Source organism: Suillus paluster (genome assembly GCF_016628075.1).
Source record: "Suillus paluster strain FC165 chromosome Unknown EDB91scaffold_54, whole genome shotgun sequence".
Taxonomy (NCBI): domain Eukaryota; kingdom Fungi; phylum Basidiomycota; class Agaricomycetes; order Boletales; family Suillaceae; genus Suillus; species Suillus paluster.
In genome coordinates, this window is record NW_024537614.1 from 41,104 (window position 1) to 64,161 (window position 23,058).

The 23,058-nt window shown below is 46.3% G+C and overlaps 6 protein-coding genes across 6 annotated transcripts; 3 read left to right on the top strand and 3 right to left on the bottom strand.

Moving 5' to 3' along the window:
• Positions 1-837: 837 nt before the first annotated feature.
• On the bottom strand, positions 838-3,208 carry EDB91DRAFT_1300712 (laccase; the record flags this gene model as incomplete). The annotated part of the gene is made up of 12 exons (XM_041324978.1): positions 838-1,115; positions 1,170-1,234; positions 1,287-1,310; positions 1,368-1,519; positions 1,571-1,591; positions 1,645-2,377; positions 2,430-2,457; positions 2,512-2,585; positions 2,641-2,801; positions 2,856-2,924; positions 2,975-3,026; positions 3,072-3,208. Coding segments are annotated over 12 exons (1,632 nt in total), but the record flags the coding sequence as incomplete, so codon positions are not given.
• Positions 3,209-5,152: 1,944 nt separating this feature from the next.
• On the bottom strand, positions 5,153-5,509 carry EDB91DRAFT_1004744 (GMP reductase domain-containing protein; the record flags this gene model as incomplete). The annotated part of the gene is made up of 1 exon (XM_041312293.1): positions 5,153-5,509. A coding segment is annotated over one exon (357 nt), but the record flags the coding sequence as incomplete, so codon positions are not given.
• Positions 5,510-6,736: 1,227 nt separating this feature from the next.
• Positions 6,737-8,000, top strand: EDB91DRAFT_1084476 (CybS-domain-containing protein; the record flags this gene model as incomplete). Its single annotated transcript, XM_041315770.1, has 6 exons — positions 6,737-6,975; positions 7,222-7,303; positions 7,364-7,403; positions 7,504-7,703; positions 7,829-7,892; positions 7,945-8,000. 6 exons carry the CDS (start codon positions 6,737-6,739, stop codon positions 7,998-8,000), a joined length of 681 nt encoding a protein of 226 aa, XP_041174220.1.
• Positions 8,001-11,532: 3,532 nt separating this feature from the next.
• Positions 11,533-12,328, bottom strand: EDB91DRAFT_1027833 (uncharacterized protein; the record flags this gene model as incomplete). The annotated part of the gene is made up of 2 exons (XM_041312662.1): positions 11,533-11,680; positions 11,769-12,328. Coding segments are annotated over 2 exons (708 nt in total), but the record flags the coding sequence as incomplete, so codon positions are not given.
• A 1,864-nt stretch (positions 12,329-14,192) lies between these two features.
• EDB91DRAFT_1084478 (uncharacterized protein) lies at positions 14,193-15,401 on the top strand (the record flags this gene model as incomplete). The annotated part of the gene is made up of 3 exons (XM_041315771.1): positions 14,193-14,867; positions 14,926-14,967; positions 15,000-15,401. 3 exons carry the CDS (start codon positions 14,193-14,195, stop codon positions 15,399-15,401), a joined length of 1,119 nt encoding a protein of 372 aa, XP_041174222.1.
• Positions 15,402-20,623: 5,222 nt separating this feature from the next.
• On the top strand, positions 20,624-22,016 carry EDB91DRAFT_1251440 (uncharacterized protein; the record flags this gene model as incomplete). The annotated part of the gene is made up of 6 exons (XM_041323381.1): positions 20,624-20,703; positions 20,760-20,851; positions 20,896-21,113; positions 21,171-21,575; positions 21,615-21,684; positions 21,706-22,016. The coding sequence occupies 6 exons, from the start codon at positions 20,624-20,626 to the stop codon at positions 22,014-22,016; spliced, it is 1,176 nt and encodes a 391-aa protein (XP_041174223.1).
• Between the last annotated feature and the right edge of the window lie 1,042 nt (positions 22,017-23,058).

The window sequence follows — 23,058 nt, forward strand, 5'->3', positions numbered from 1 at the left end:
AACAGCATGCCTCCCCGTTTACGTCATATTGCCCTTCACGCTGCTCACAACGCCCGAGAAGTCTTGGCCTCGATCGATACCACTGATGATGCGGACATGGCTTTGACCAAATTTTCCCCTACTCTCCTGACTGCGGTCTGTCCGCGAGCAGGTATAACACCTACTGATGATGATCCTGACCGCCTCCGCGACGCTACCTGTCTTTACCTGGTCTTTGTCCTCGCGGGGAATTCCAATTGGCACCCAAATTTGATCAGGGATGGCCATATAGATTGGTTCATCAGCCTGCTTGTAGATTGCCGCCGCAAATCATACCTGAAAGGGTAGGCCTTTTTATGATATTATATAACTGGAATCCTCCTCCAAATCGCACCTGAGCAGTCGTCGGTTACATCGCTTGATTTTCTCGCAACGCAAGAGTGGTGGGACGTGATAAGTATGGCATGGGGCTCTAGTGTCGGCCATATTATGCTCGACCCACACCATCCCAAGTTCCTTCCCATCCTTGTGGACGGCACACAGAAGTATATGCAGATTGCCTCGAAATCTGGTCTCGAACAGTTTATAAAAGATATCAACGATGATTTCAGAGAACTGGATGTGCAAGGTTCGGTGCATGGAGAGAGGATCACCACAATTGTGAAGGAGTTGACGACTATCGCTAGCGACATGCTTCAGAAGTTCAGTCAATAGGCATCGGGCAGGAGTCAGTTATTAGTCCTGCAAAAGGTAGATGAGATGTCAAGACCTGAACAGGTGGAAATACTACAGTAACGATTGGGGATAGTTTCGCACAATACAAAGTGTCATGCAGAGCTCGCGTGTGCACAACATTGGACGTAGTCTGGACAACTCGTATGGATTACACAGAAAGGTGGTGGGTGAGATGATCGATGATAGGCTACGTTATCACAGGTGCTATAGTGTTTGTAGTACAAAACGGCCTCCGTTATAAGAGTCCCGGTAGCGCTATCTCTTCGATTTATACAACAGTGAACACTATGTGAGAGGAAATAGTGATGTGGTGATATTCTGTGCTTCCTTATACGAATTCTCCGCTCCAATCTGGGTTGGGGTTAACGAGTCGAATATCGGGCAAAGGTCGTGCCATGCGGCTGTGCATACCATCAGTTCAATCAGAGCATAAGCTGGACATCGAAAGTAGTTACTAGGTATGTGACCCAGATGCTTCCGAGTCTCCGAGGGACTCTCGGCCATAACTACAGCGAAACCACTGGCAACATGGTCAGATTACTGCAGAGTTTCAGAGAACTCGCAAAACGCACGCTTCAAGATGCCAGTCAATGTGACTAGGTGAATGATAAGATTAGTACTAGTGCTGGATCCATAGATATCGCCGTGTTCACCAGTGGAGGAACCATGGACCGGAGTTATCTGTGACAAATCTAATCACCATCTGTTGGTTGTCAAGAACCCCTCCGGATACTACGTCCCTGCGGACGGGATTGACATAGTTGAAAGAGCTGCTTCCGGCGCTCTGCACGACATCAAAGTTATGCTATCATTACAGTGAGTAATGAGGCGCAGATTGGTATCCAGAAATACTTACACCGTGAAGATGAATCGGATGCTAGGGGGATACCATGAGATGTATGTAACTTAGCGAACGTGCGTGAAACTTACAGGAGCACCATAGAAAGCAGTCAACATCGTCAGTTCAACGACCTTGTTAGCTTCTAGAACATAAACGCTTCCATTCGGAAGGAGTTTGGTTGCATCTTGTGCGCCGCTGAGGATCTGGAGCAGTACGGGCACCGTGGGGGACGTGAATGTTACATTGTTGATCGAATATAGTCCATCTGTGTTGCTGATCACCATTTTCAAGTTGATATCTGCCTTTCCGTACTCTGGAATCCCGGGTGCACCGGGATTGATGAGCGCATGCAAGTTGGTCTCAACTAACGACATAGTACTTGTTGTCTGGTTTGTAGTTGGCTCTGCAACGGGTGCACCATTGTATCGCAAGATAGCAGAGCTCTGGCCATCGACGAAGCTTGAGTCTGGAGTGTTTGGGAATGCGCGTATCCAGTAGTTGTCGACTGATTGATTCGCATGGAGCACAACAGAGTATCGCTGACCAGCAAGTATCTGGAGCGAGTCCACGAGGAGGGGCTCTGTCAGCTCACCGTCCGCTTCAATGACCGTCAGGTTGTGGTTATCGATGGAGAATATAAAGTTGGAATGGCAGGACATTGCTACTAGGCGTAGGCGGTATCGCTTCCCGTGCTTCACTTTGACCACCGCAAGTTTGCTCTTGGGTCCCCCTTGGTATCGGCCAAGACCGTTGATGAGTGTTGAATTGCCAGTGATGCCACCAATGTTTAGATGGCTCAGGACAGGGGCAACCACATGGTACCTATGATCGATTAGTGACGCGGATTCAAGTCGCAAATAATTACGAGATGTACCAGTCAGCGAGTGTGATTACGGTGGTCTCTGTGAAATGCTGTAAGTGTCCGAATTCGTCATGTTGACAACTAATCACTATACCATCGTCAACGTCGTATAAATAGGATAGAGGATCTTCAGGATCATAGATAATCAAAGCCCCACGAAGGCCATCGCTAAATGGGTTTAGGTCATTTATTGCAAATTTCAAAACACTTTAGGTCAACAAACCAATATTGTGTCGAGTAGTGGCTATGATACCAGTAGGTTCCCGTCTGTTCCCCAGCATCGAAGGAGTGCAGAAAGGAGTGATTTTGCGCAATGGGACATTGAGTGACGAACGAGACTCCATCTACATAGTTAGTCCCGTTCTGATTGAGTCCATGCCAGTGCTAAACAGAGTGGAATAAGTCTGGCTCATGAGCGCTGAACATATGTATACCCACCACACTGGTGCTTTTGAGCATTCCATCGTCAGTGAGTCTGTTCACGACATTTATCTCGAATTTCTCTCCCTTCAACTTAGTTAGTTCCTGAAGGCTCGATCAAATTGGCAAAAAGAAACCTTCTTGGCTGCGATAATTGGACCTGGAAATGTTCCTCCAGCAAGCGTTGCACTATAACAATGATTAAGGTGTAAAAAATTCATCAGACAAACTCACGAGCGCGCGAAACCGTCTGGAGATATGACTTTATTAGAAATTGTTAGGTTGGTTTTAGGACCTCGGATATTCGAATGAGCGTTGAGTGGATAGGAAGTGGATTGCGATATGATGGATGCTGCATGTGCTAGATGAAGCCATAGGAGAAAAATGAAGAGCATTATATCGAGCATACGAGAGGAAGTAGATGCTAATACCAAGCACCCAATAACGAGTACTCACCCCATAATCGTTGCTTTTATAAGTATCTGACACCTGCTCTTGATCCCGACTTCCGATATAAAAAATAGACAACGTAAACGGAGTACAGTCCAGTATAGTCATGTCATGTCCGAAGCCCTGACCGGTCACAGGTAGCATATACCGCAGAAGTGTACTACCCGTAATTTCAAGCGCTCTGTAACACCGACAGGGGAGTAACGAAAAGCCGAGGGTGCCCAAGCGGCGCAGCATCCACTTTTTAATTTCTCACCTGGAAGTCCGAGATTTGCCCGTGATCGTTGTTTCGCCTACCATCAGCCGGTTTTCGCGCAAGAATGCACGTAGTCATCGTACACCAGTTCAATCAGCGGTAGAACTCGGGAACGTTTGAAATCAGACTCAATCCTTCGACCTGGCTGCTCGAAGCTGACCGTGGGTGTGCGACGGGCCCTGAGAACTATCCCCCTGTAGATCGTTCCCTCAGGCTTAGTAAGTTCCTGATCATTATGAAACGTACCATGGTACCGGAATTTCTCGAGATGAGTCTTGTTCCATGGTTGCTCAATGATTGGAGGCGCGATTTGATTGTCTTTGCTCGCCTTGGGTCAACTAAGTTAGTACGCGGGGCTTCAGAGTGGGCGAACATAAGGCGTCCTTGAAGAAGGTTCTATCTCATATCATATTACGAGGCCGCAATGCGCAAATATCGTGTAGAGCGCCTTGTTTTCGCGGGCTGCTAACTTTCGCCGACCACGATGTGCATGAGGACCAAACCCCGCGACACGCTGTCAAACGCATCAATGATCATTCAGATACCAGGAAATGCAATCCACTGCAATGGAATGGATGGGGCCAAGGGTTGTACTTTTCAGTGGCTTGCCAATGCGATAAGAGTTGTGTAAGTTTAAGATAAGTTTGAGGTTTGAGATTCACTTGGCTAAAAAAGGAAGTTTGATGGGTGCTGCCCCTGGCTACGTAGAACTGAACATGCCTTGCAAACTTTGGAGATAACACGCTGAAGTGCGCTATTTGCAAGGGACGTTGAAAATCGTTGTGACGTAATTGTGTGGGCCTCGATGAAAACTGTTTATGATTCAAAGTACTACAAATTCGCTCGAGCGCGAAGTGTTTCTTAAAAAAAACTCCGTTTATTGTCCTCGAATCACAGTAAGACCACCAACTATAATTTATGTAAAGCCACTGTCCTACGGCAGAGCGTAAGGTATTGGAAGGAGGTGAGAGGAATACAAAGAATCTCCCGTCTGTGGAACCGCTGGTGTAGAGCTGTGAGGCAGATATGCGCGTGTTTTCAACATCATCTTCGGTTGCGTTGGATGGCAGAAGTGGTCTTCATTAGCTAACGATAAAGAATGAAGTTGAGGCCCGATGTGCGTGGCAGCGTACCATGGAGCTCGAATCAACAGTTGGCAAGACTCAGTGCGTAAAGAATGCGTACAGCGAAAAATTCGCATTAGAACGTCATATCTATTCTTTGCGCACGGTGATTAAACGAACACAAGAAGGTTCGTACCTCGGTGTTGCCATACGTGGTCCATGAAGTCAATGACATATGCAGGAACAAGAGACGTAGTCATGAATTCGAGGAGTAGTGTATCGGGCGACTCGAATTCGCGTGAGGTGACGATGTCGACAAGCTTAGTTTCCAAGCACCCGGTTCTGGAGAACAAGCATCGGTTTTATGACCACATGAGCACGGGACGGTGAGATGAAAGATCAGATATGCCAAAATACAAATGATATCCGCAGATCACAGGCGAAACCCGTTGCTCAGAAGAACGAAGGTTATTGGTAAAGGAAATCATCCGTAAAGTGATACAGGTGAAATGCATAACGCACTTGTGATTTGGAGAGAAGACCACAGGATCCGTGATGAATCCATTCTTGTGTCTTTTCACGGCTCGGATCATGGCTGCTTGAGATTCGGGGGACTGGTTGTGATGAATGACACCAATACCACCCGGCAGCGCGAGACTGATGGCCATTTCGGTCTCAGTGACGGTGTCCATAGGACTACTCGTGAACGGGGTTCTTAGAACGACATTACGAGTGGTTCTAGTATCCGTGATCACATCAGAAGCAAGGAAATCGATCTTTCCGGGAAGCATGAGGAAGTCGTTATAAGTGAGCCCGCCATGGACGCGGGAGTCCATGAGATCCTTGACGGAGAGACCATCTAAGCATTGATAAGATGCGAGATGGGCGATGGCGTCGGTGGGACGGCCAACTCAATTTCGATCCACTCACGTTTCAATCGGAGCTTGAAATGCGCGTTCACGTTGTAATTCCAGCGTGTCCTACTTACATAAGCTGTTCTCCTTCTCGCAACACGCAAACTTTGAAGCTTGGTTCGTTGTTGCACTTTCTCAGTTCGTACGATTCCGAGTCGAGGAAGTCGAGCGAGTCCTGCAACGAACACACGTTGATCCGTTCTCAAAACACGCTACAGCTTCGAAGGTTCCTGTCGAGGATTCTTAAGCTGTTCATTTTGCATGGATACTGTGGTTAACTTTCAGGGTTGGCGCACTGTTACTATGCATGATGAGCACTCAGTGTGTCCATCTAAAACTATATCATATATCATGGCCGTATCCATCTATATGTCCACGGATAGGGTATGAATTATATTGTAGATTGATTTTTCTTGGGGTTACTTATTCGTTCGAGTTTGGCTTGAGACGTATGTGGTACACTGCCAGCTGTAGTGCTCGTAGATATTATCTAGATGTTGACAGTGAGCGCGTGTTAGATTGACTTTAAAGACTGTTAGCTGATATATATAATGGCTCGAGCGCCCCTCACCGCCAAAACTCAGTTGTTGTCTCCCCCAGACACGAGCCGTTTCCAATCACCTCCCTCCTCGAGTAACCCCGTCCGTCCATTCACTAAAATCAACACGTCATTTCCATCATCATCTCCTTCACCTGTTCCTCCACCTACAACTAGCACCATCTTCAGCCCAACACAGTCTCTCCACACTCCGCAGAACCTCTCCATGCCTCTATTCCCAAGTACTTGTGCCAGCCCTAGTTCCGTGGTTGCAGGATCGAGTGGAGGAGGTCCTTATGTGGAGATGTGGGTGGAAATACACTACTACTGGCGTCTGGATTTCTGCCTACGCGGTCTTGTGTGCGTTCCACCTTTACCATTCTTGCTTGTCGAGTTAAGTTTCATGTGGAACAGCAGGCGTCTAGTACTCCTTCTCTCGCTGCTATAATAGCAGCCATAATGTGCTCTCTACGTATCCTATCCCCTTACCATCCGAATAAACATTAATGAAGAACTCACCTACTCCAATCGCGCCGCTAGCCTCGGAGAGTAGCTGAACCTTCAAGCGATTCTCATGGGCGCCTCTCGTAAGCAATTTCCTTCAGTAGCTCCTTTTACCTAACTCTGACGACTACGACTTTCTCTCACCCCTTACTCCCCACATTATCCACCAATCCATGCATACCTCGCTCCTCCTCACGCTCCTCTCTTTCCTATTGTCGTTGCCGCTCCTGCCCCCTAATCCCGCTGCACCTGGTACCACATGGTCACATTATACCGTTGCTCAAAACGGGGGCATCATAAAGGGAGGCAACGCGAGTGGAGATAGAGGGATGGAGGCCGGATGCGCTGGGGTGCTCTATTTATACTGGTTCTGGTTCGGGGAGTGGCGATCTTGTCTATGCGGCGGACGAGAGTGAGTTTCATACATCATTTCCATTTTATCATTCATTCCCATAATCTATGGCGCGACTAAATAGATGGTTGAGTGTGCACTGATTATATTTGGGCTGATCCACGCCGGATACTTCTTGAGTCACGGAAAGCATGGGGGATGACAAGGCTTAGAGGTGGGTGCTGAGGGTGTATTTAATTAGGCGTTGATCGAGAGTCCGTAGTGAGTATCACACTGGATTCTGAGACTTACCATATACCATATTAGTGTACTCCTCCCAGGATCCTTCTACAGTCTCAAGGCCGCCCTCTCCATCAATTCTCCAAGGTCCAACCTCCAGCATCAGCCCGTAAAATGAGGAACATCCCGTCCACTTATTGCATTCTCAGCTCCATGCACACCACTGCAGAACATCAAACGCACATCAAACCAGAACATCAGCCTCTCCGGTGAGAGCGGCAAGCTCCGCTACGCAATATGTCCCAGGTAGATGTACGTTCATGAACCCTTTAGTTTGATACCAGACGAGCTCACTCTTACGCTCGACAGCTATTTTAAAGGGCACAGTCAACGACCCTATGGAGTCTCCTCCATCCAGGACGCATGACTCATATCACTGTGCACTTGAGCGACTTCTTGCGGTCTCCCTCGTTCCAATGACCGTAGCTGCTTTCGTGATCTCCGGGTTATCGTACCCCGTCCTTGACGTACTGCTTGGTATCAGCTTAGTGATGCACTCTCACATTGGGGTGCGTGACTACTAAAGGTGGATTTTCGCGGGGATCTGACATTGGCTTCATGCTAGTTTGACTCGATGATTGTGGACTACGTGCATAAACGCAAATTCCCCATCATGGGCCCTGTGATGACTTAGACACTGAGATCAGCGATGGTTGGCGTGCTCGTTGACGCGGATCAATTCAACACAAACAACGTTGGTGCGATCAATATTCATTGCCATATTTATCCATCTCACTTACATTCTTGTAGACCTGATGGAACTGATTGCAAAGGTCTGGACAGATGCGGGGCGATCAGTCAATTGACCTAGGGGACCTCCTTAAGGACAGACGCCCTCATGCACGCATTATGATCTGCTGACTCGAAAAGAAACGTCAATTATTGAGGACACAAATAACTCCAGTCAACCTCCAAGTGGGCTTCTACTATAGAAACGAGGACGATTCTCTCAACTACGCAATTGACGAGTTTCTTTGACGCGGGGTAAGTGCATTAGTGCTCACCTGTATGCTGAATCGCCTCGCCGCAGAATTCGCGAAAAGGATGATCCTCCTCGGCGACATTTATACCGATAATGAATTCTCCTTCAAGACTCGGTGAACCAACGTTGACCAAAAGTGCACCCCCGGATGGCGGAATCAAAACAATCAAAAACGATGACAGGTTCATCCGAATCATGTCTCAGGTAGGAGGGTTCAAAAAACTTACCCACACTGAAGTAACTCGAATTTCGCAATCAGGTGTAGATCAGACGGCAAAACGGCGCTAGACTGGAAGAGTCCTGCTCTGATCTGGACATTGACGCATCGACATTTTGCAAAAATGCACCAGCTACGTGTGGTGGGCCCGAGGCGACTTTTAAACTGGGGTGGAAGTGGAGACCCATGCATGCTTGCCACACAATGCCATTTTCGTCAGATATAGGCACGGCTAGGGCAAAGTCTACAAGTCCCTACAGCTAGATATCGATCAATTATCGAACTAACACTACTTAGAGGTGCGGAGGGCCCGGTCTGTTACTACTCATTACAGAGCTTATGTGGGAGTCGCAGATTCACAGGTGCTAACTGTGATGCATTGAAAAAAGTCACAAAGAACCGTCAAGTGCGGCAAAGTTGATGACTGCCGTCAACAGGTGGGAGCAGTGACGCGTGCCAGCGCGTGCCATGACAATCGTAGTGTCACAGATTTCTCACACCCAAGTGCTGGTACTACTGGATGTACCCGGGCATTCGTGGCTTTTGACGGGTTTAGTCTCTTGCTCACCATTCACGATACAAAAAATGGTGGATGTTGACTGGTAGATAGCTTAGCATCTCAATAACATGGCACAAACTTCTTTCAAGGGAAAAGTTGAGTAGTCGCATTGGTACCCAAAGTTTCAAGGCCTCACCACCGGTTTACCAGGTGAATCAGATAATCCATCAACCCTGCCGGTGATTCCAGTTTTATAGTGAATGGTACGTGACTCACGGCCGGTCGTCCCCGGTCAGTCATAAATACGGGGCGCGTATCGTACCGAGGCCGAGTTTTGAAACAGCAGCACTGCAGTTTAATATGCAACACAATGTAAGTAGGAGACCAAACAAGTTGCGAGCTTACATTGACCTTGCTTCACAAGAAGATACTTTGTTCTACGCCAAATTACCAATAGACCTTGCTTCACAAGGTAGATCTTAGGTGGCGATCTGCTGGCATTTCAGATATCATCAGGATTCCAGGTGGATATATAAGCTCTTCCTACATCGCCATATGGGAGAACAATATTCAGCACACAAACCAAGGTGTCTTCCTACTGTCCCCTTCAGATTTATTTGATCCTATATTACATCCTCGCAAACAATGCGTTTCACCTTTGTCCTCGCGGTTGTTGCTGCTTTGACAGCATCAATATCTGCCAATGACGCTGACAGCCTTGATGACTGCAAATTCTTTTGCTCGGATGACAAAGATTGCCGAGGCTGCCCTTGGGATGAATGGTGCGTAAGTATGAGTAGTTTGCGTCCCGGGTTTAATTACATGACTCACTGGCGTGGTAGTTGCTCTTTATATGCACCACCGCATAGTTTGTGGCCGTGGATCAATGTGACGGTAACCTGCCTTGATCGAGTGGCAAAGGAACCGATCACGATCGTCGACGAAGAGTGCAGACCTAAAGTTACGAGTCTTGGCTTACATGCGTTTCAAATGGATTTGATTTCTCTTTTATCACGGGCTCTTGTACTGTATTGTGCGAGTCTCTGTTGCGTTGTAGTCTACTTGCCGTCACAAACATGTTTGCATTTTACTGCCGCTCGAGGAATGGAGAAAATAGAGGTCTCGCTGCCACCAGCCATACCTTACAATGTTCGGTTACCTTTCATGCAAACTAGTAGACTCATCAGTAAATTCACATATTTCTTGAACTTCCTTTTTGGTAACTTGCCGCCGGTTAACTTCCAAAAAAGGAGCGGACAAGTCACTCACAAGAACAGTGACACCAACTTGCCACAAGCAATTATAAGTCGAAAAAGCAGATGCCTCCTCTTGACTTGACCTTTGCAAGTAGTGCAAGTACTAGCAAATAGCAGCAAGTGATAACACTTATTTCACTTATTTTCTACATGTTTCCAACTTAATCACACTTTTTGAGAGAAAAATGACTGCAAAACATGATTGTATTTCAAGCGACAAGTAGATTAAGTATGGAAAAAAGACATTAAAAAGGAATTTCAGATGCAATAGTAGCAGCAGCAAATTTTCAACGAAGCGAAGAGTAGTAGCAGTCTACTTGAAGACGCAAGTTAGTGAGATGCATGTGGGCAAGAAGAAAGACAGTACCAACTAGTAGTACTAGAAGATGAGTGCACACTCATCCTCAGAGTTTTCGTCTAGAGTGGAGGACACACCACGCCTCTTAAGGGCAATCTCCTTCACCCATTCCCAGACATCCTGGAGGACCGACTCTTGGAGGCGGTTGATGGACGTCATGTAGCACCTGGTCATGACACCGAAGTTGGTGTCCGAAAAGGCCTTTCAAGAGCTGCTGATCTTGCTTGAGGAATTGTTATGAGAGTGAGGGATCTTGACGGCCTTGCCTTTGCTGTTCACCTCTAATTCACTGACGAGTGTCTTGAAAGGCCCAGTGATAAGACGGATGGCGCGTTCCACCTGGAACACATAAAATAGTTAGCCATGCTGTGAAGAGAGGGGGAAAATACATGCCACTGCAGTGGAAAGACTGAGAGTGCCTTTCACATGTGTTAATGTGTGATGACTGACAATAGTGCCCCAAGTGGCACATGTGTGCTGGACAAGAACCTGAATGATAAGCTCAGATTGAAATGGTTTCTCGAATATCCTTTGGGAACCTGCGCAGAAGGAGGAGATTTGAGATCAGATTCCCTATCGGTGTCGGATTCATAGTCAACAAGGGAAGTTACTAGAGAAGCAGTCTTCGCATTTATTTCAAGATCATTGTCCATGATATTGAAGGCACCATCATCAGTGGTGACATCAGGCTCAATCAGGTCGAGCTGCTTGGGTGCCAGCTTGGCATTGTGATGGGCTAAGTTCATTTGAAGTAGAGAATTCTCTGGGACCTTCTGAGAAATTTTGACACCCTGGAAATGTGGTTAGCACATGGAAATAAACTAGATGATTGGACTCACCTGAGCAGCCTTTTATTTTGACATACGAGCAAGGGCTTGAGAGTGCTCAACTGAATCGGTTAATTCATTGTCTGCAAACAGGGTTGTAAAAAGATCCGACATGTTGTTGGCCCCAGCATTGAGAGTATGGATAGGTGTGAGTAAGGCACCACCACTACTCATAGTGCTCCCCCCTAGTATGCTTAGAGGAGGAAGTGGTACTAGAGATAGCAGAAGGTGCTCCAGAAGGTCTGTGCTTCAAGTTGGAGGGTGGCTTTGAACCACCAATGGGAATACTCAACCTCCAATTCAGGATACGACCAGCAAGGCTGAATTTTTTAGGAGCTGGTGTAGAGCTAGCATCATTATCATAGACCATAAGATTGAAAAAAAAGATGTTTCGGTCAGATGGAACTTTGTGGTTAAAATGATTAAATGCCTTACACATCCAAATCAGATGACTTATCATCATCATGTGCCTGTGTTGATTCACCAGCGATAAGGGCACCTGCCACATCAATTGCATCTCTCACAGGTGTTTTCACTGGTATCACCATCCTCTTTCCCTTCTTTTTGTGTGCTCCTGGCATCTGCACCTCCAATTCCTCATTGTCTTCACTCCCAGGATGCTCAATATTGGCACTGGCTGCTGATCTATCAGCCCTGCCACAATTGCCTATGGCACCAACAGCCTTATTGGCAGCTGTAGTCAAGTCGGTGGTCTCTAGGGCTTTCACAGCCTTTTTCACAGGACGAGGACAGCTAGGCTTAGGTGCATCAGCACGCGCAGCAGCTTGGTCTGTCTGCATCTGTTTTTGAAATGCTGCAACGTGCTTATGAGCTTCCTGTATAGCTGCTTTACTTGCCTCCTTCTCCTCTTCTTCATGTTGGTCATCAGCAGCCTTTTGAGCTTTGGTACATCTTTTTATGCAGTTTTTGCCCCTGGTCACAATATGTCCTGGATGCTGAGTTGCATTCTTAGCTTGAGTCGTCATGCATTTTGGAACTGTGCTGGCAGGCATGGTATCAATGGAGGGTTTTGGAGGCTAAGAAAATTGAGGGCGATGGTAGTTCACAACAAGGTGTGTTTCGTCACCATCCTTCAAAAATTGTAGTCTAAGCTGACTCTGAATAAACATCTACATTGACCCTTACCAAGCTGATGTACCTACTAGTTTACCATGATCCTTTCACACCTGCTGCTCCCAAATATTGGTCTACCAGTACTTTTTCACTGGCCCCAGTAGCCTGAATATCAATTTTGACCAATAGTTTTGCTGCAAGGTGTCAATATTCACCAAACCCTTCTCGGCAAGCAGTTTGAACATCAATGTTTACCAAAACCTTTCTAGCAAGGAGGCAAGGAGGCAACACTTTCTGCATTCTTTGGGTGCTGTGAAACCAGAGTTCACTGTATCAGACACCTTTCTGGTGTGGCTCGAAACATCAATGAGCTTGTGTGATTTGGGCATTTCTTAAAGAACCTCCAAATCTAGACTTCATTTGTGTATTAAGCCCTGGTTTGGTCTGAGCCCATTGATCTTGGTTTCAAGTTGGAGGCCACCATGTATTGTACGATCGTCTGTCAAGGTTCCAGCATCAATCAATGAACAACCAACAAGCTGAAGAATGTACTGGATTGCATTTGAGATGTTGGTGTAGATGCATTTAGAGTTTTAGCAGTTGGTAGATCAGTAATGATATGTTGCTTGCTGCGCTTGTTTGGGCTTTGCGCATCTGATCCCACTCATGCTGCTTTTCGCCACTTGCATACCACGTGCTTCCTTATTCGACTTATCAAAGTAAAAGCCAAGTGAATAAATATAGATAAGTCAAAAATAAGTTTTAATTTTCCAAAAAAAGTTGGGCTAAGGAATGTGTGAATTTACTGATGCAAGCCATTGTTCCCATATTCTTGGCTTGTGCTATCTGTGCTGGTTCAGGTGCCTTGTGGACCAGACCTGAGTTGCACATGAGTGACTTGGTTCATGGGGATCGCCGAATGGCTGGGAAATTGGTAAGAGCTGAGCCATGATGCTACTACTTGTGTGCACACTTGAATCACTTTCTGATAAGTAGAAAAAGTAACCTTTAAGGCAGTGCAAAAGACTCGTCCACAAGAAACAAGGGTCATTAAGTAGGAAAAGGCTAAATAAGGAATCAGTGATATTGCTGATGCGAAAAGAAACAACAATAGCATCCCTCAGAGCTGCTTCCTGAAATTTCAGGAAGCACCCTGACACAGTCACCATGGATGGCAAACATGCAGTAGATTTGAGGCAGAGTTTTAAGCACCATGCCTGCCCTTTGCCCTCATGCACGGTGGTCAGAACGACTGCAAGGACTACCTGAGCTAGAGGAAATTGTGGAACAAGAGGAGGGACAGGAACACAAGGGGGAACAAGAGGAGGAACTTCCAGGGGAGGGATAAGAGGATGCGCAGAAGGACGCTGGACCAGGGGTCCCAAGGCAGCGGTCCAGAGACTCAGGCTCTCAGAAGCCTCCATAGCTTAGTCAGACGAGCATAGCACATGAACACAGCTCTTGTAATAGTCTATCAGTTCATTCACACAATGATCTCAGTGCACAGCTATTATCCTAGCTCATCGTGGTGAACAGAGCAGATTCGAATCAGCCCAGCTTTGCTTTAGCATTTAGCCATCGCTCATAGTCTTAACTCGCAATCTCAGCTTAGCCATTCGATCAGAATATAGACAACGTCGGTTCAGAACGATAAAACAAGCCATTTCCAAAAACAAAACAAAAAAACAAAAAATCCGCAATCTTATTACGTCGCAACACACTTTAAAAACCTGCACATATTACAAAAAAAGGGCTGTGTCTATCTTACTTTTACGTGGACACCTGATGCCTAGCACTGATAGCTTAAGACCCAGAACAGCAACAGGACAAGTGGTGACCAACAGTCGTTTAAAAACGAACTGGGCAGTGTGGTCAGCAGAAACATCAGCCGCATCCTCCCCACTAGATACACCAGAACGTTCCAGCAGCTCATCTCTCAGCAGTCTAGAAGAAGACGAAGAGCACAATAATGTCGTCCCATTCCCAGAACTAGAAATCCCAGAGCTAGATCTCCAGATACCGCCGATTAGACTCCAATCACTACAGCGCTACAAAAAAACAGAACCACTCACATCCATCTCCACAGTACCAGACTATGACTTAGCCAGATTCTTTGCACTCGCACAACCAAAGATCAACATGCACGCAGAAACCCCTCAGATCTTTCATGGCGATGGATGTGCATCAGAAAATCCAGTGGATTTCCTAAAACCATTCAATCGCACAATGCGCCAACAGACCATAGCAACGAGCAGTGACAAACTAGACGCCTTTGGGGATTATCTCGGAACCAGTTCGCGAGCAGAAACATGGTTCAAAGCACTTCCCCCCGCAGATAAGGCTACCTGGACTGCATTCGTAATAGCATTCGAAAAACGCTGGCCGCTAGTCACAATCGCAGAAAAGACGAAAGCAGAATATGAGAGAGAGCTACTAGACCATGTGTTGCCAAGCACAGAAGTAGGAAAGAAGACGAAACTCTACGATAGAGAATGCTGGATGCACGTCGCTTGGGCAGCGAAAGCGCTACAGCTCGCCACCAACGCAGACATCGATTAAGGTACATCGATGATTTGGCAAATTCGCAGCAAGCTACCAGACGTCGTAAAAGACTTACTCAAGGACGAAGAATACAAGACGTGGACAGAGTTTGCGAAAGCAGTGACAGAGTTAAAAGGGAGCCGGCTAGCAGAGAAGCAAGAACAGAGGACCAGACAAGCTCAAGAACTCAAGGCATTACGAGCAGAAGTAGCCCGAGTTCAGCTACAAGTGCCACCACAGAACCCAATGGCCAACCTTCAGAATCAATTCAGCAAGATGGCGCTCAGCCCAACAATCCCGCCACACGCACCGTCGGCAAATAGCACATTCACTCGAGTCTCAGCAACGTCTAACCAACAGAGCCAGCAACCCACATACAGCCTGTCAGCCAGCCACAGCGCAACAGCTGTTCATGATAACAGAAGAGATGAAGACCAGCAGTCCAACAACTGATTCACACACTACCTCACCACCCAGATAATGCAATAGGGCAAACAGCGTACAGCAGCACAACTCGCACAATGGAATGCGAAATGGTGAGAGAGTACAAGAGTCTCACAAGAGATGGGGTACCCATTGAAGCCGGGCACAGTGGCCATCGCATCAAGCGAATGCTTCGCTTGCGGAACCCACGGGCATAACGGACGAAACTGCCCATTACCACCGGATCATGCAGAACGGTTAACACGTAAAGAATCAGCATGGAGAGCAATCACGAGCAGAGTGTTAGGTGCTTACAACAGAGCAACAGCTACGAGACACAGGGAGCATGGATCGAAGACATAGTGGAGCAACAGGGAAAAGCGGACGGGTCGGCGTAAACGGAACAATAAATCGACCCAGAGTCTTAAGAATACCCAAGCTGGAGTTGAAGTCCTTGCATGCAAGGAGGCAACGTGCGAGGACAATGACAAGTTCTATAGCCCCGAAGTTTCTGCTGGACGTATAACTAGGAATACCGTGTATACTATTGAATCTCACAACACAATCAAGATAACTGATGTGTATTCGGTTGGACACCCACATGTCACAAGACCCCAGCTAGAAAACGGAGAGGCAATCCCATTCATTCATCGGATAGAACTAGAGGGTCCACAAGGAGAAGTAGTTTGAGTTCGAGCATTATTTGATGACAGAGCCATGGTCAGCGCAATGTGCACATCAATTTTCGAAAAAATCAAACACAGACAACATAACTGGAGCCCATCGGATAGACACCTATGAATGGCAAACGGGAGCATGGTTAGAGCAGTTGCAAAGTGGACGGGAGCCATCAAAATCAAAGGAATCAAAGCGCAGAGCACATTCGAAGTATTTGACAGCGGCGGAAGTTGGGGCCTCCTGTTTGGGAAACCAACACTCAAAGCATTCACAGCAATTCATGAATATACGACAGACACTATCGTGATAACCGACGGCACTCAAAAGATTCGATTGAACAATCAAGTAGCAGATCAACGAATGCTACAAAGAGAAGACTCAGTCAACCTGACGCTAGATGAGAAACAACAGCGAACGGAAGGAGCACCATGGAGCGCGAACGGTAGCAGGAAGCCGTCAAATAGTCCAATGGGCCAGTGGAAGCCCACGGGAATATACGTCAGACAAAGAGAGATAGCCAGAGCACAAGAAAATGCGACGGGGAGAAAAACACTCCCCACAAGGGAAGTCATGATAGCTCTGAAATCAACACAGCAGCAAAGCGTTGACACGACTGACCCCACAGCGCATAGTGCCAATATGAACGTGCTAATGATGCAAGAGGAAGAAGAGAATCAACTGTTAGGAGAGCTACCAGAGATCGAACCAACAACAAGCAGTCCAGCGATATACACATGACAAACGGACCCGTTCAACCCAGCAAGAGTTAAAGAGATCATACGACAAATCAAGTTCAGAGACAACTTAACAGAAGACGAATGGAGAGAGTTAGAACAACTCATGGTGGACAATGCGGACAGCTTCGCGCTAGCATTGAAGGAAGTAGTTTCAATCCCGGGAGCGACACTAAATTTGAACATTCCAGAAAACGCAATATTCAATCTGCGAATGCATCAGTGCCTGCTAACACCAGAGCAATCAAAGTTCTATAACGAAAGAGCAAATGACATGCTAACAGCAGGCATTATAGAATGAGCACCCCCCAAGTTGATCTGCTGCACAGCAACGATGGTCATAGCGCAGAGAGCACACGAGACAGGCGGCTTACCCTGGGAGGAGTTGAAGCAACAGATCAACGATCAGCATTGAACAGCAGGATTATGCCCAGCATACGAAATGCCACCCCGAGAAGTACTGCCCCCACCAGACAACAAAACGGTAGAACAAGGACCAAAGAAGTGGCGAATCTGTCAAAATTTCGCGCAACTCAACAAGGTAACGGAGGTAGTATCAATGCCACAAGGGGACATTCTAGCAAAACAACAAAGGTTAAGTTGTCAAAAGTATATTTCAATTTTCGATTTCGCAGCGGGATACTATGCAATAGAAGTACCGGAGAAATGGCGACCTTACCTGGCATTCTACATTGAAGGAAGAGGATACTTTTGGTATAAGAGGATGCCGATGGGAATCACGGGAGCGCCAACAGCATTCTGCAACGCATTAGCAGAGAGGCTACACAATCTCCTTATAACGCACTACATGGAACTATTCATGGATGACGGCGGTTGCGCAACAAGTACATTTAGAGAAATGATAAACAAGCTAACAGTTTTATTTCAGCGTTTTCGCGAATGTCAATTTTCAATCGCACCAAGTAAAATGAAACTTTGCATATCAGAAACAGATTTTGCAGGGGGAACAATAGGACGAGACGGAGTCAAACCAGACTTAATGAAGCTCACAGCAATTGTAGACTGGAAACAACCTCAAGACACACAAAACTTAGCTTCATTTTTAGGTCTAACAGGTTTTTATTGAACCCTAATCAACGCATACGCAAAACGAGAAGGCCCATTACGAGACTTACTGCTCAAAGTACCGATAGACAATGCAATGTCAAAAGCAGCATATTGTCGAGCCATGAGCGGCTTCAAGCTAAGTACCATTTGGACGCAAAAACACACTGAAGCATTCCTAGACCTCAAGACAGCGATAACATCAAGACCAGTACTACAGGCGCCCAGATACGACGGATCGCACTTCATAGTAACGTCGGATGGATGCGTCGAAGGATTTGCAGCAGTCCTAGCGCAGAGGATCAGAACACAAACATCAACGGGTAAATGGACAGAGTGCTTACACCCGTTAGGTTTCGCATCAAAACGAACATCAACAATGGAGAAGAAGTACAAATCCTACCTATTGGAGTTCGCCGCACTCAAATTCGGCTTGGACAAGTTCTTGAGCATAATATGGGGCTTTCCAGTTGAAATCGAAACAGATTGTAGCGCAATGAAGGACACACTACTCAACCCGCACCTGAACGTACCGCACGCAAGATGGAGAGAAGGAATATTAGCATATCATATAGTGGACATAAGGCACATACCGGGAAAGCTAAATGTTGTAGCTGACGGCCTTAGTTGAAAGTGGGAGAATACACAGCCAGCACCAGGAGATGGGAGTGAATGGACGGTAAGCGAAGACTGGGAAGCGAGAACGGGATTAATCAACGACATCATGCATATAACGCCCATAGACAAACCAATAGATGCACTCAGTAGAAGATTCACAAACGAACCAGTATTCAAGGAAGTCATCAAAGCAATTGGTAACCTCGATCAAGACAAGGACATCCGGCAGAAGTGTCGAGCAAGACACAGAGCCGAACAGTACATCATCGAGGACGAAAAACTCTGGAAGCTGCAAGGCAGCACATCAACACGAGCAAGAACCAAGGTAGAGTGCATCTCGAGAGAAGAAGCAAAAGCACTAGCAGCAAGAACCCATGCAGAAGGAGGCCACTGGGGACGAGACGCAATCAAAATCACACTCTTAGACCAAATATGCAGTCCGAAACTAGACACATCAATCCTAGACGCCATACAGGAATGCGCTAAGTGTAAAAACTTTGGACCAACGCATATGCACTCACTATTTGAACCAATTACCAGACGACATCCATTCGAACTACTAGTTGGGGACTACCTCACATTACCAAAAGGGAAGAACGGACATAGCACGATCAGAGTCTACTTGGACACGTTTTCGCAACATACCTGGGTATTCAAGTACAAAACCTCAGGCAGTGCAAAAACGACAATCGACAGCCTGAACAGAATATTCAACACATTTACACCATCAGAAACGTTCATGGCAGACAGAGGTAAACACTTTAATAATGACGCCATAAGAGCGTTCTGCAAATCACGAAAATGCAAAGTACATACCATCGCAGCATATTCACCTTGGGTCAACGGTCTAGTGGAAGGGACAAATAAGCTTTTACTGCATGTTTTAAAGCGACTATGCGCACCGGAAGTAGGAGAAGACCAGGATCAAGAGACAACATGGGACAAATTGCCTAAGTCATGGCCGGATCATCTAGATGATGCGGTCCATGCTCTCAATCATTGATTACTACCAGCACTGAAATTCTCCCCCAAGGAACTACTTCTAGGACTCATAATCAACACGCCAACAACGAGTATAGAAGACAGCACGTCGACACTATGAACCTTGGAAGCATTAGCCCAAATAGCATATGTTGAACAACAACTGGTTAGATGGATACTGACGAAGTAGTATGCTACGCGATCAAGAGAAAAGTGGGATTCGATAAGAAATTACTCCAGCGAGCACCAGGTGAGGTTATATTTAAAACTGGTCAATTGGTTCAAGTTTATCACAACGATTTAGATTACACGTTCAAAGCTGAACTGCAAGCTCATACCGAAATGGTCAGCCCCACGCAGAATAAGTGCAAGGGTGTTGAACTCGTACAAACTCGAAACGCTTAATGGAATCCCGCTCCAGGGAGAATTCAGCGCAAGACGGATCAGAGCATTCACCCTGAGGGCAGGAACGCAACTAGCATAAGATCAAGAAGCATACGAAAACAAGATCAAGGAGAAAGACAATAGTGAAGAAAACACAGACAGAGAGAGCAGAGAAGAACCATGAGAAGAACAGGAAGAAGAACAAACAGAAAATAATGAAGAAGATAGTGGAAAGGAAGACGACTGAAGCAGAAGACAAAGATATGAGAACAGAGGAAGATAACAGATAGTGGCGTTGAGGACAGGTGCCAATTGTTTTTAGGGGGGTGCATGGACCAGGGGTCCCAAGGCAGCAGTCCAGAGACTCAGGCTCTCAGAAGCCTCCATAGCTTAGTCAGACGAGCATAGCACACAAACACAGCTCTTGTAATAGTCTATCAGTTCATTCACACAACGATCTCAGTGCACAGCTATTATCCTAGCTCAACGCACAGAAGCTAACATTATTAACGCTAGCACCAGCACTGCTTCTCCCCTCGTCAGCTCTACTGTTTTGCCTGCTGCTGTGACTGCCTCAGTCCCTATCCAAAAACTCATGATCAAATGGGAATGCCATGGCATTGATCGTACCCAGACACTCATCACTTACCTTAAGGCTCATTGTACAGACTACCGTGTACTCTTTAGTGAGAACAAGAAGAAGACTCAAATGTTGCTGACGAGAATGACAGAGAGCAGCCTTCTAGCAGAGACAAAGGCAAAATCCATGCCATCATTGCATGTGAGGTCTTCATGGAGGATGCCAACTATAGTAGCCTGTATGATCGCCATCCAGAGAAGTTTGTGATTGCCATTGCAAATCGTCTTACATTGTGAGCATTATTTTATTTTTCTTTGCCTTCCCTGCACTGATTTACTTAGCCTTAAGAAAAAATATCAAGCACAGTGGGCAAGATTTAACCAGACTGGCAGTAGAGTTGACCCCACTGATCCTGATGAAGCTTCCAATTTGTGCCATGAGTTTTTTCTTCAATAATAAACAGCGAAAGCTAATAAATTTGTAGAGGACGTGTTAAAGCAGTTCCCATTCTATGATGACCTCGACAAGTTATGGCATGATAACCCATCATACGCCCCTAAAGCATTCTCATCAGATCCCAAAGCCAATCACTCTGACCACCTGCAGTCAATCATGCATACAAAAAGTACTCCCACTTCCACATTTGTAGGTAGTAGCTGCCTACCTGCTGACAATGAAGATCTTTATGCCGATACCAACACTGTCGATGACCCAGATCCCTCTTGATGTCTCCCTCCTGCTCATACCAATCCTCCCCAGCAGCTCCCCCAACCTCCGTCATTTAACGTGAATGATGATGAATCTAATTACGACATGGTGAACGACAATAATATATATCCAGATGACAGTGAGATGCACACGGGCAACAGCAAGATGGATGTAGGTGATGGTGAGATGGATGTGGGTGATGGTGAGATGGATGTGGGTGATGGCGTTGAGGGTGATTATGAGATGGGGGCATTTGAAACTGAAACTGCTGGCAGGAATCACACTGACAAGCACCCACACCCATTTTCCCCTTCACCACCGCCTCAACCTCATATTTCACAACTTACGACACCACTGTATGACATGCAAGCATTGTTCACTACCCATGCAGACCGTGCACTTAATCGCACACCTCTTCCAAAGTCACATCACCCCCCCTTCATTGCATCTTCAATCGTCAGTTCATCTGTATGATCTGGCTCATCATCTGGACAGTCTGGATCTGTTCAAATGTGTACACCGACATTGAATATGTCATTCTCTACCAAGGCGAAGAGCATCAAATGTGTGTGATCTGATATCACAGATGTTTGCGACAAGGTACAGTTACTTGCCCAAGGGGTAGTAGCTGAGTACGACAGTGCGAAGTCGTCTGAGAAGATGATCAAGTTGCAAATCCATCAAAAGGAATGTGACCAGATGTTCGCTCTTGGGGAACAATTGATGCAACAGTTGAACAGTTCACTTGATTGTCAGCACACACTAGAATCGAAGAATGCTGATATTTGTCTCAAGCAAGCAAAAGCTCAAACCCACACTTTGGAGATGGAACTCATCCGCCGTAAGCTCCAGCTGGGGGAGCAGCAGCTAAAGCTCCAGCAGCATTCATCAGACTAGTTGTTGCCAGCTGCTGCTGGATCATCGTCATCACATGCTTTGTAATTGTTGTTCATTTGCTCTCTGTTGTCACTGTTGTACATTGTGCTTATTATTGTGTGCTGTTGTGTTTTTGCTTTTGTTTTTCCACCACTCATGATATACATATGTCAGTCCTCTATGCTCACATGCTCTTATGCACATTCATTATGTCCATAGATCTTGTTGTATTCATGTACTAGTACAGGCTTGTTTTGACTTGAAATAACTATCTACGTACTGCATCAGGACGGTCTGGACTGTTGAGTAAGAGATCCATCAGCTGTGCCTGATGCAGTTGACCTGGAGTACCATCATCAGGGTTATCACCTGCCACACCATCCCCCAGTCCAGCTAAGAACTGCTCCCCTTCGTGACGAGCCCACTCAACCGTGTCTTTGCTCTGTTTCCTTTCCTCAAATCGAACAATCATATTGTGGAGGATAAAGCAACATAAAATCCAGTAGCTGGAATAGTGAAGGTCCTTTTTGGCACTGATAGTGCAGTGGAGCTCCTGAAGAGACTGGAAATGCCCTTTGAGAGCTGTGATGACATGTTCAACTCAAACCCGAACCTACACCATCTAAAATTAATGGGACACTTTTGAAAATGCAGTACACAACGCACCTGGGAAAGATGGAAATTAAATGTGCATTGATTCGGCGCCAATGCTCCATTCTGCAGTTTCTTGAATGGCAGGGTACACCACATGTCTACTGGGTATGTGCTATCAGCCCATACCCGATGGTCATCGGCAAGAAGGTCCGCATGCTGCCGATAGAGGTGAGTTGACTGGAATGTGAAGGACATTGTGTGTGCTTCCAGCATGGCCAACAGAGTAGTCAGCTATAAGGAGGTTGTGTGGCATGATAAGCAACTGTAATGAAAAAAAAAATCAAATTAAACACAAGGGAATTGTGGAGAGAGAGAAAAACCTGGCAGTTAAGAGCACAGTCACTTTTCCTGTTGTAAAATACCTCACTGTGAAGGCCAGGCTTATTCATCAGGTTGACCATGGATCCAT